The 12,417-nt window shown below is 35.6% G+C and overlaps 1 protein-coding gene across 3 annotated transcripts in view; it reads right to left on the minus strand.

Annotated features, from left to right (window-relative positions):
* Window positions 1–955: 955 nt before the first annotated feature.
* PDLIM5 (PDZ and LIM domain 5) overlaps window positions 956–12,417 on the minus strand; it is a 223,228-nt gene continuing 211,766 nt past the window's right edge. For all 3 annotated transcript variants that reach the window (XM_032592935.1, XM_030313420.1, XM_030313417.1), the window contains 4 exons: window positions 11,398–11,578; window positions 8,822–8,942; window positions 5,579–5,694; window positions 956–4,191 (listed from right to left, as the gene is read on the minus strand). In XM_032592935.1, coding sequence (XP_032448826.1) covers window positions 4,102–4,191; window positions 5,579–5,694; window positions 8,822–8,942; window positions 11,398–11,578 — 508 coding nt within the window. In that variant the 3' untranslated portion in view covers window positions 956–4,101. The remainder of the gene's footprint in view (window positions 4,192–5,578; window positions 5,695–8,821; window positions 8,943–11,397; window positions 11,579–12,417) is intronic.

Raw genomic sequence — 12,417 nt, forward strand, 5'->3', positions numbered from 1 at the left:
TGAGAATACTCAAAAAGGGAAGCCGCCAACCTAAATTAAGCTTTTGCTGGCAAAAAGGATTTTATACGTAGTTCTGGAAGAAAACCTTTGATAATCTTATATTGGGGACATTTTGAACAGAAAACACCGAACGACAGGGAGGCTTGTTTCTGGTTTGAGCACTGAATGGGGATTTATTGTGAACACACACTGTTGAGTCTTAAGCCTATAAATCTTGTACTGGATTACTGTTTCTTAACGAAGGAATGACAGATCTCTTATTTTGTTGGTGCATTTTAATGTGCAATGACGTGATTGATAGAAACCAAACAGCAGCTATTAAAATGTCAAATGCAGACTTGATGCCCTTATAAGTTTGGCTTCTGGAGTTTAATATACTGTGAGCAAATAGACTTGAATTTGCCTTTTATTTCCAATATACAGCCTGCAACAGAAACATTCCTCTTAACTTTATACACTTGGAAAAAAAAAATCTGACTCAAATCAATAAACAAATGAGGAATAGATGAGCCTATCTAGTTATAGAAAAGTTAACTAATGAGATTGGTTTGAGTTAACCCTGAACGTACCGTTTGATTAAAGCGTGAAAATGTAGACGACGACTTACGTTGTTTAAATAGGATATGTGATACAAATAGTGCTTGATAGGACAGGTTATTCCAATAAACGGTTTCAGCAATGAGTATTTTTTTTAAAACAATGGAACTTATTTGTTAATTTACAACCATGCATTGTGTACTTGCTACATGCACAGCATAAACATGGATCAAAGCAGAATAAATGTGACACTTTTCAAATGTTTTGTTTCTGGGACATTTTGATAGGCAAATGTCATAAAAGAGGGATTCTCCTGGGAATTGTCATTTCTCTTCCGATCCTGCAAACCCTGTTATCCCCATGATCACTTTGATGGGACCCATGTGCCACCCACAAAAAGAAAAACCAGGAGAGCCTGTTTACATCACTGCGGCCATTTATTTATTATGTGCACATTAAGGTGTAACTATGCTGATTATATTTCTCATGTGGTGTTTATTCGAAAATATAGCCAAAAGCAAAACAGTACAGACATATACAAACCAAAAAATGTAAAGCAACAGAAAATACAGATTAACAGAAAGGCAAATGATATTTTGAAAATCCAAAGCCAGTATCTTAAAACATGCGGAGGATTAGGGATGACAGTGATGCCACATTAGATCCATGTAAAATTATTCAGTGTTTCCCCCTCTCTTATGTCTGAAAGGCCTCTCCTTTCGACAGGGATGATTAAAAAACTCTAAACGTTACAAAAATGTTAATACAACACTAGATTCCTACTTGAACAAGGGAGAGGAAGGAATTATTTTCTATGAAAGTGGTCCTAGTACACTACCCTGTGAAAATGGCACCATGAAAACATTTTTGTTGTAGATGACTTTTAACCATAAGGTTTCAACTGACAGTTGGAAGATTGCAACTCTTATCGGTCTTAACACTGTGACCAAATGACGAGGCTGTAGTGTTCAGCTGTAAATGGAGCCCGAATCCGTAAGAAATAGTATGCTGCTATGAACATAAACAGTGGGGATCCTCTCTCGGCCGCCACTCCAGTGGGCAACATTCAGCCCTTGGAAGTCTACAAAATGTTATAAATTGGAACCTGTCACTAGCATTTTCGAATTTGGGAAATACAAGTGGGGGATGCTTTAGAGTCATATACTGTAATTTTAATCTGTATTATACTAAGTACAGCATTCCAAAATATACATCAAGAAAGACTACAAGTAAATGCTCTACAGTAAAGAGGTAATAATTAAAAAAAAATGCTACTGATCTGGAATATTTATAATCAGAAAAATAAATATTCAGGGAGCTCGCCAGAAGAATAAAGTGCTCTGCCAGTTATTAAAAGATTAATGCTGGTATATTAAATATGGCATTCCCCACTGGAAAATACAGAGATTCTTCTGGGTTATAATCAATATTTATTTCACAGGATTAACTGTTTTAGGAACAGATATAAAGCTTTGCCACAAAAGAGGACAAAGCACAAAGACAAAATGATAAATTAGGAAGAAGTAATGTTATCCTTTTAGGGACAAAATTTAGAGGAATGCAAAATTACGCTCCATGAATAGTGTGTATGAAGAAAAATCGAATAAAAATGAGATCCTTAGTGTAAGGTAACTTAATAAGAAATCCAGGTCAAATAAAATTCTTTAAAGGAAACACCTAAATGCCACTGACTTTTCAAATACTATCTTGGCACAGAATCTATAAAGGCAAAACTAAACAACCAAAAAAAAAAAAAAATCTCTAACAAAACCACCAATTTATATCACGTAAAGAAAGAGACTGACATTAAGATATGTGACCACGCACATTAGCCAGCACGAACTCTACAGGTGGTTTCAGCAGCAATGAGAAATAACGCACAATTCAGTCCCAGCACTCTGTTTCGAAAATAAAACTTCCTGCCTCCCTACAGATGCAGGGCGAGGAGGTAGTTGGGAGTTGCTACTGGTGAAGCCACTTCATGTCACCCTGTTCATTCTTTTATTCCCAGTTAATTATTATCTGTATATAATATAAATCTGCTAGGCCATAAATTAACAGCTTTCAGGACAGATGCCTTGCAAAGTTCTTAGGGAGGTTAAACAAATATTAGAGCCTAAAACCTCCCTCTATAACAAACACACACACACACAATGGAAGTGAAGTCGTTAGTGAGTTATGGGGCAGGGAGGGCTTGGGGTTCTGTCTCAACTTTAAAAGCACCTTGCCCCAGACAAATTGATATTATACCTTAGTGGGATCATGGGCTTGCATCCATTCTAGAAACAAAGGGAAAAACTATTCAATGTCATAATCTGTTTTCTCACTGGGCAAATATCAATACAATTCACAATTTCACCACAATGGTTGCTCTGTCTTCATGTGTTATCTACATAATTTCCCCCCCCCCCCCAAATACAGAAAACAAATAACGAGCCAGTCTGGGCGACTGATCATGTTTCCCTCCTATACTACCAACCTCTGGGAGTAAATGTTTTCCAAACTTCATGATCACATTTGGAAGTGGTTCATTTATTATTGAGAGAGCTACTGAAAGAAAACAAACAAAAATCCTAGATTTTATCACATCCCCAAGCCAATCTTTTACTTTTCTAATGCAGAATCAAAGAAAAAATTATTCTGCAAAGAGAGTTCTCGAACCTTTATCAGTCAGTAGTACAGATCTGAAACTTATCTAATGGACTTATTGTCCAAAAGGGGGGGATTTTTAAAAATTTTGGATACAATCCTCTGATTTACCATAATTCTTAACCACACTCTTTTCTACTTATTCTCTTAACCTCAGCATGAGGGAAGGGGGAAAAATGGAGTTTGACTAACATAGGTGATAAAACAATGAATACATAAATAGAAATGGCCATATTTTAATAAAAGGCAAAAAATTTGACATTTAGAAACTACATGGTGGCTTTTTGGAGGGGGGTAGATGAGAGAAATATCACACCTCCTATTGGCAGGACACATTTTGATAAAAAATCTCAATGGTCTTCCCCACTGCAATGATCAGCTAGAAGACAAAAAAGTACATACGGTTTTTTAAAAAACTGATACCTACTACTGATAAAATTCTGTTTAAACTATTTCCTCTTTTAAAGATAAGCACTATTTTTGAAAAAATACATTTTACCTACTGACGATGCAAGGCAATTTTCATTGCCTTTTACAGATTTACTCAGAACTACCTAACAAGGAAAGAAAGTATAATCACCTCAGCCTAAATGTTAGAGGTTTTTATTCTAAAGTTTAATTCTTCACTAATTTATTCTATGATGAATTTAATAGTCGACCAGGAAATTGGCTTTTATAAAAGTTATTTTATGGGCAGAAAATAGAGGAAAAAGTAATCATAAATGCCAAACTGTCTCTCTACTTTACGAAGCCAAATATTTCCTCATAGACTTGGTTTTTAAAGCTGGAATTTATCCCTTCAGGGTCACTATTATTTTTCAAAACTCCTACAAATATTAAATCCAAAAACTAATCGGTAATTCTAATTCTTCTCTTTCTCTTCAAATTTCTTCTCCTCCCCTGAGCTGTTGACTTTCAAAAATTCACAGAATGAGCATGTTTCTTGCAAAGTGGCTTGTCCTTCTTGGAGAAAAAGGTCTGACCTTCCAAACTTTCGCAACATACCTGAAAAAGAAGCATTATTTAAAAGAATATCGTTATTTTATCAAATATGCCTAAGAAGGGGAAATGATTTTCTCAACCACTGGATAAGACAAAGCATGTCAGTTGGTTGTATTGGACATTCTGATATTTAACCATTACTATGATATCTCATGTAATCTTTTAAAAGCAATGAAGAATGACTTTTTTCTGGAATGCATTCTGATTTATTTAAATCAGTGATCACTATTTTTCTTTATGATAAGTGAAGCACTTGGCTCTGATGAAAAAATTAAGACATAAAGAGGTCACATTAAATATAAGTTCTCTTCCCAAATTCTAATCAATGCCTCCTGCTGTAGGGAACCAGAGCATTCAAAACAAAAACAAATACAACTGCTTTGCCAGATATTCCGAAGGCCCCAGACACATAGACGTAGACTGCCTGAGAATTATTTTTAATTCATTTCTTTGTTCCTTATAGTAAAAACCCTGGTCAACATCTGGCTACTGGATGATGATACAGTCTGTTAACTATCTGCATTTATGTCCTCCTGTCTTTCCTATTGCCTTTGGTAAGTGTAATGGTCATGAGCATCTCTACCAGAGAACAGGAGCAAACAAATCTGCTACCAGTTGTTACATTTTATAGATACCCTGAAGTCTAAGAGATGGAGGAAGTGAACAAGGTCAATGGTCATGTTTGGGGAAATCCTTTGATTCCTATTAACATAACTTTTTCCCTTCATACAACGGGTATTGAGAATTATAAGATATATTAAATCCAATTAAAAAAAAGCAAATATCTGAACAGAATATCTCTATTGGATATTTACTTTCTAAATTAAAAATAAAAGTCTAAGGGTAATGTAAATCTCTCAATCTATCTCTGCCATTAAAAATAAAACCAAAAATGTGAAAATATCAAATACAACAGGTAAACTATAGGTTTATTATAGTCTCAAAAAGAAAAAAAATTATTCATGGACTATTGCTAGGGAAGGAGGCAAATCAACATATAGTTTGCTTCCATGCTTAATTCAACAATAGATTTTTTTAGAATTGTGTGTTTCTATTTCAAGTACTCATGTTTCCAAAAATTACTAAGAACAGTACAATAAAACAGAGTTTTAAAAAAATGTCAAGGTCTCTTACTGTTTTAAGAAATATACAGCTTCTCCTTATAAACATAAATTAAAAATAGGACCTTTTCTAAAGGGGTAAGCATCTTATTCTGTGCCAAGTAATTCAACATAATGACAAAAAATTTAATGAACAACTTTGAAGATCACTGTAAAAATACTTCTAGGTGTGAAGGTCTGAAAGATACAAAATCTGCTATTTCCATTTAGTGCTTAGGTGAAAACTGGCCATACTTGCTCCTCTCACTTGGAAATAAGAGTTTACTTACTGAGCATACAAAGCAGGTGTCATGCCAGGTAAAGCCCAGGGCCTCCAGGAACATGTCACCAGCCTCTATGGGAAATTCACATCCACGGCATATGGTACCAAAAAGGGCATAATAATCTGTATTGGGGCGGGGAGACATAATTTAAACATGACAAAGCTTTAGAATAATAATTCCTAGAAAGCAGCAACAAAATTGGAATTAAATGAGAAGATGAAGTTACTAGTAACTGGAAAATTTTCAGAGGGTATGTTTTCGCTTGAGACACATGTGCAGTGTGGTTCAGGTTACCTGTGGGGTAAATGCTATTTATTTACATAACTTAACGCCCTTTATTCTGTTTTTCTACGTAATACTTCTCACTTATCTCCAGCTACTTAAATGTCCAACTTCGTATGAAGAACAACTCTGTTCTCTGATAAGCTATCAACAGACATGACTGAACTTCCAAAAACTAGCAACAGTAAGACTAAAGAACATAAATCAAGAAGAAATATCTGATAACCCAGAACATTTCATAGAGTATCTAACTTGGTAGGAAAGAAAAAAAAGTCACAAGAAACTTCCATGAATAAGTGCCTTGACGGAGGTTCTAGCTGGACTGTATCCTAACAGTATTAGCCACTAATACTTTTGCTGCAACTTCCTTTCAATTGTAAGACTTTGTGCTGAAAATCCTTAGCCAGAGAACACCATTAACTTGACACAGAGTAGTTATAAAATACCAATGGGATTTCCTTCTAAAGAAAGCAGTTTTGATAAGATGTTTCTTTATAATTACTAAATTAGAACTTACTGGCAATTTTCTTTTATGCAGCCATTCTCACTACTTGTGTTTACTCCAACCTGGGCTGGAGTGGAAAGTAGACTATCATTTCCAACTTGATTTACCTTCCTTAACAATCTTCAGTATTCCTTAGCACCATTTGCTCAACACCTATCCACTGAGTCCTACTATGTGCCAGGCACTGTTCTAGGCACTAAAGGGTGGCACAGTGGTGAAAAAGACAGATGTGGCTGCTCTCTTTACGGTGATTATATCCTCATTGGGAGCAGGATGTTGTTGTTTATTGTATTTTTCAAACAAGTGATAATAAATAATTTCACATTGTGAAAAGGACCATGAAGAAAAGAATCCTGTGATACAGAATAGTTAAGGGAAGTGTGTAACACTCCATTAAATAGGTGGGTTATGAAAGGCTTCTCTAAAGAGGTAACAGTTGGGCTGAGGCTTGACAAAAAAAAGGAGAACTCACCACAGAAAAGCTGTGGAAGAACATATCGGTTAGAAGAAACTGCAAATACAAAGACCCTGAGGCAGGAAGAATCTCAGCATGTTCAGAAAAGCAAAGGGGTGATGATATATGCCTGACAGAGGGTAAGGTAGTCGAAGAAAAGGGTGGCAAAGTGGAAGGGTGGCTTCCACTCAAGTGGAAGCCAACAAAGGTATCAAGCATAATCTAATTCACATTGAAACATTCACATTGAATAACTTCTATTTAAAGGTTGGGGAAAGAAGACAGACCATCTTAGTTGGTGATCAGAGCATCCAGGCGAAAGGTGAGTTGGATTTAGTTGTGACCACTGAGGTGAAGAGAAAAGAATGAATTTATATACACTGAGGGTACAGCTAGAATTTACTAATTACACTGGATATGAGGAGAGCAAGGGAAAGAACAGAATCTTAGATTTTGGGATAGTGGACAGTGGGACATTTATTGAAATGGGAAAGGCTGAGCTAATAACAAGTGTTGGAGGTTAAAAAAATACAAGAGTAGATCATGTTGATTAGAAGTGACATTTATTTTTTGTTTTTAAAAAAATTTTTTTTAATGTTTATTTATTTTTGAGACAGAGAGAGACACAGCATGAACGGGGGAGGGTCAGAGAAGAGGGAGACACAGAATCTGAACCAGGCTCCAGGTTCTGAGCTGTCAGCACAGAGCCCGATGTGGGGCTAGAACTCACAGACCGTGAGATCATGACCTGAGCTGAAGTCGGACGCTTAACCGACTGAGCCACCCAGGCGCCCCTAGAAGTGACATTTAAATAAATCTCCAAAAATATTTTTCCTTTTCTGTAAGCCATTTTGGGGTTTTAAAAATCTTCCTTCTTAGACTACATGAATATGATATTAAGGCTAGATAGCTGTATAGGTATGTAGCTGGACAGGGACTATCTGCCAGTTAGTCAAAATGTCTTGCAAAACTTAATTTTAAAACAAACAAACAAACACCTCTTTCTTCAGAAGAATTAAGTGAAATCACAAAATGTGAAATATTCTGATTGGGTCAGGGTAGCAGCTTGTAGCCATCCTGTCCCCAAACAGCCCCCCCGACGAGATAGTTCACTGGCGTCTCCATAGAGCTTCCTGGTGGATAGTTTGGCATAGATCCACGCTGCTCCTAACTCAGCTGGAAGGAATGAGTGAGCAATAAAAGGTCACGTGATGCTACCAGCCTCAAATTAGAAGCTGACTGCTCCCTTAGTTCAATAGTGTACAACATTCCTTTCCTCCAGCACCATACTTTGCATTTCAAGGTAGATCAACAACTCTAAAGCGGAAAAGCAGCGGTAATGAATGCAGGCATGATGAAGGAAAATATTTTATTTTTTGAAACATATGTGTGGTACTAATATCTAAGAGGAATAATAACAAATAAGTGTTATAAAAGTTCACTTACAGCCTTTGGGAAAGAAAAGGAAGTGTTCAGAGCTCACGTAGTAAGACAAGTGTAGTAGATTGGTCCTTAGAGTCCAGTTTATTAAAAATAATTTTACTAAGGGAGCAATCCAAGCCAAGGTTACCCTTCCATTCAGTAAGAGTAACAAAGGACTTCCAATTTATTTTCAAGGCGGTTGCCTTAAACAGCAAATCAATATCATGTTCAATAGCTGAATACTTCTCATGTTTGTAACCACTCAAAATTCACCGTTAGAGGTAGCTTTCAGCTACACAATGTGGTGGAATTCATATCTAAACTATTAGGGATTCAAGTAAAATATTTTCCTACTAGATAATGCACACATACATGTTCATTTCTCTTCAGGAAACTGGGAATATCTGTTTTGATGAAATCACATAAAAGTTTTACATAGTTTTTTTGCTATATATTTAGAGTAACATTAAATGCCCCCAAAACAACTTGGAAATCCACTTTGTCCCCTACTGCCTTTCAACTTGGTAGTAACATTAAGGGTTAAGTTTATTCAAAATTTAAGAAACTAATGGCTTCAGGATCTTACCAGTCTCACAGTATGGTTCACCATCCTCCAAATGAAAAACATTATTACGAATGGGTTTTCCACAGGCCACACACACAAAACAGGAAACGTGCCAAGTTTGTTTCAAGGCATTGATGACCTCCTGTTACAGAAAGGCAATTGGATATAAAGAAAGATGATCATACACAGATGCTTACTCTATTAATTGTACCAACACAGCCCTTTTAAACTGACCCAATGTAGGCACACGCTTTGTCGTTACCATCAGCTTTTCCTCTAAAGACACACTCACAAATGGTCTAAACTGATACCCTATATAATACGTGTGTTTTCCACAAATACCCATCAGTAAACTTATTCAAATAACGACTGTTGTGTTACTTAAACATTATATATGGAGTGAATGAAGTAAGCATTTCATAAGTACTTGCTGTAATACATTCTGCTTTCTCTCAAAAGGGTGTCAGGGAATATTACAAAGGTTTCATAGTATTATCTTGAAAATGTCATGGAGGGAAAAAAAAAGAAAAGGAAATGTTATGGAGGAAGGGCAAAATGTTCAAAAATTAAAACAAACCTATGCTTTGGTGTATTATGGGAGTAATAACATAATCAGTGTAATCCAATCAGCTTAACACATGTTTACAGTTCTGGAAATCAGCTGTGACTACACTAAGCACACACTCAAATGAGCATCTAAAATTTGAGCCACAAAGTATGGATTCTAGTCAACAATGACCCAATGGTTAAAAATACCAAGTATCAAAACAAAACAAAACAAAACAACAAGTATCAAAGACTTGGGCCAGAGTTTAATTAGTAAAAGAAGTCTTATTAAGAAGCTGGTTTTGCAAGGAATCATTTCTTTGGATTGAATGAGATGGAGCCATTAAACATTATTTTTTGAAGATGAGTTAATAACATGGGATTTACTCTTTTATCACAAAAAAAGAGGATGCTACACATAAAGTATGGTTACAATTTTGTAAATGAATTACAAAGAGCAAATTGGAAGAAAATACATTCTAAGCTTAACAGGAATTATCTGGGACTGGTAAATATATAGGTCATTTTAATATTCTTCTTTACATCTTTTTGGTATTTTCTAATTATTTAGAGTGAAATATTTTTATAATAAAAAACTGTCAAAATACAATGATACAGAGTAAACTATTAGCCATAGAAAATGCAACAGTTGCCTAGTGATGGATAATGGGAAGACATGGCAGTTATTTAAATCCAAAAAGATCACCATGAAAATGTACAACAAATACACACTGAACCAAATCATTTCTCATGGCTCTTAGCATTTACTTCCCTTTCTATCCTTGAGACTGATTCCTATCCCTTAGAACAGGCAATTGAACAACTGAAACACAACCCAGAGGATCTGTCCCTGTAGTGAAGTTCTGGCCCATCTCTAAGGCAATGAGGATAAGATTTCCATTTCCTACAACCTCATTTGGTTCTAAGACTGTTATCTGACTTTGTGTTATTAATGATTCTAGAATTCCATAGACTGTATTTATATACAGTATTAACATATATTCAACTTATTATTTGTCACTTGGGAAGGTATAGCCAGTATGTTGCTACTTTTTTGTTCCCAACATATTGTACAAATTAATAATACAGAAATATTTCATGAAGAATATTTATAATTTAAGTGTCCTCAAAGTTTTAGACCCACTTAAAGATGTAACATGAAATTAACACTAAATAATTTATACTAACTTTTCTCTCAACTGACACAAATTAAACTTTCATTATTACATTTTTATAGAGAGAATGGCAGAATTCAGCAATGCCATCTCCATCTTCTGTATTAGCTTTAGGAGTTTCGTATGGGACCAGGCACCTTGGCCACTTCCAAAATAAAATTCCAACTCCTGGTCACCCACAGGAAATGACTGACCCTTTCTTTGCAAACTGCAAACTGAGTATTCCAGAGCAGGCAATTCATTCATTCATTATTATTCATTATGTATCTGACTCCTACATTACTTCCTTTTCGAAAAGGGGGAAAAAAAAACGGTGGTTAGATTATTTTTCTATTACATGTCTACTCTCATAAAATAGGTTATATTTTTAAACATTATATGCATTTAAGAAAAATATATCATTTATAAGCTTCATGTCTTATATATTTCATGAGATCTGTGCCCTGTGCTTGAACCCTGACAAATGGGGAAATGCTGGTCTTATAAAAGCTATGGAATTTAATTTAAAACAGTGAAGGTGTCAGTTCTGAGAACTCTGATGTGTGTGGTCCTGTGCGACCTCTTCGTTCCTGAGCAAACAGGGTCCTGTTGAGGTAGCACACCCACAGTAAATTATTTTTTTCCCCACAGTGGCTAGACTTTCCCCAGACAAGCGAGCACTCAGTAAGACAAACCCAAAGACAACTTAACCCCACGAGTCCGATATACTTCTACAGAGGTCTATTTAGTTTTGCTTTACAATAATAAACAGTGATGAAAACAGAGAGGGGATCAAGCAAGAAGAAAATAAAAAGGAAAACTGATGTAAGGGTTTCAAAACAAAAAAATTATTGTGCTTTAAAGCTCATTCAGAATAAACAGGTTTCTGATACTTACTCCAAGGATCTTCCTTTGGCATCGACCACATTCAGGAGCGAAGAATTTCTCATAGCACAGCTCACAATACAGGGATCCCTTTTCCTCTACAAATCCAATGTAGGCCATTGTATTTTTGCAGTGAGCACAGTTAAACTCTTCTGGGTGCCAAGATTTCCCCAGTGCCACTAGGAATGGTCCCCTGCCAGAAGAAAAGAGATCGAGTTGGCTTGGGAATAAAAGTTTCTAAAGTTAGCTTGGACAGAACCTCTTTTATGCAATGTCCAAACAATTAAATACTTGCTCAATTATCCTTCTCAAGGGCTGAAAACATAGGCACAGTTAATTTACATAGGAACTCTCTGAGCATTTATGTGAAGAGAATAAAGGGGAGGAGTAAAAAGCACTTAAGGGATTCCTTCAAGAAAGGCCATTTCCCCCACTTCTTTTCATCTTCAACAGATTTGGTGGTTATGTTTTTTGAGTTGCAATGAGTGGGTCTGTCTGCATCATGATTATGAATGAGAATGAGGATGTTAACTCTGACATAAAATGAAATAACCAGGAAAAAAAATACATGGTTTAGACAGAGATGAGAAGTTGACATTTCTATAAAATAGACAAAAGAGAAATCTCAATTTGGTAATGTCAGGAGTCTTAAAAACAGTAATAATTATTACCTGAGAAAACACTGCAGTCAACTTCTCTTCCCCACACATTGTTTCATATACTTATTTCTCAACTCTATTAAACATATCAAATGTTTATGACCCCTCCAAATAGACTATGGAAACTGTCAACTGGATATTAGAGACTGTTTTGAAGCTACTTAGAAAGGTTTTATTTAATTAAAACATGACTGATTTTTAATGCACATTTGTTTCAAGGTAACAAATGTTTGTAAAGAGATTTTTTTCCATTAAATACTATATAGTCATGAACTGATAAGACGGGTTTGGTTTCCTTGACAGGAATCCATTATGAACCCTTATCTAGTCATGAAGCCTGCAGAGATGAACCATTCTAGCCTCTGCAACGTAC

This window comes from Lynx canadensis, chromosome B1 (assembly GCF_007474595.2).
Source record: "Lynx canadensis isolate LIC74 chromosome B1, mLynCan4.pri.v2, whole genome shotgun sequence".
Lineage (NCBI taxonomy): Eukaryota > Metazoa > Chordata > Mammalia > Carnivora > Felidae > Lynx > Lynx canadensis.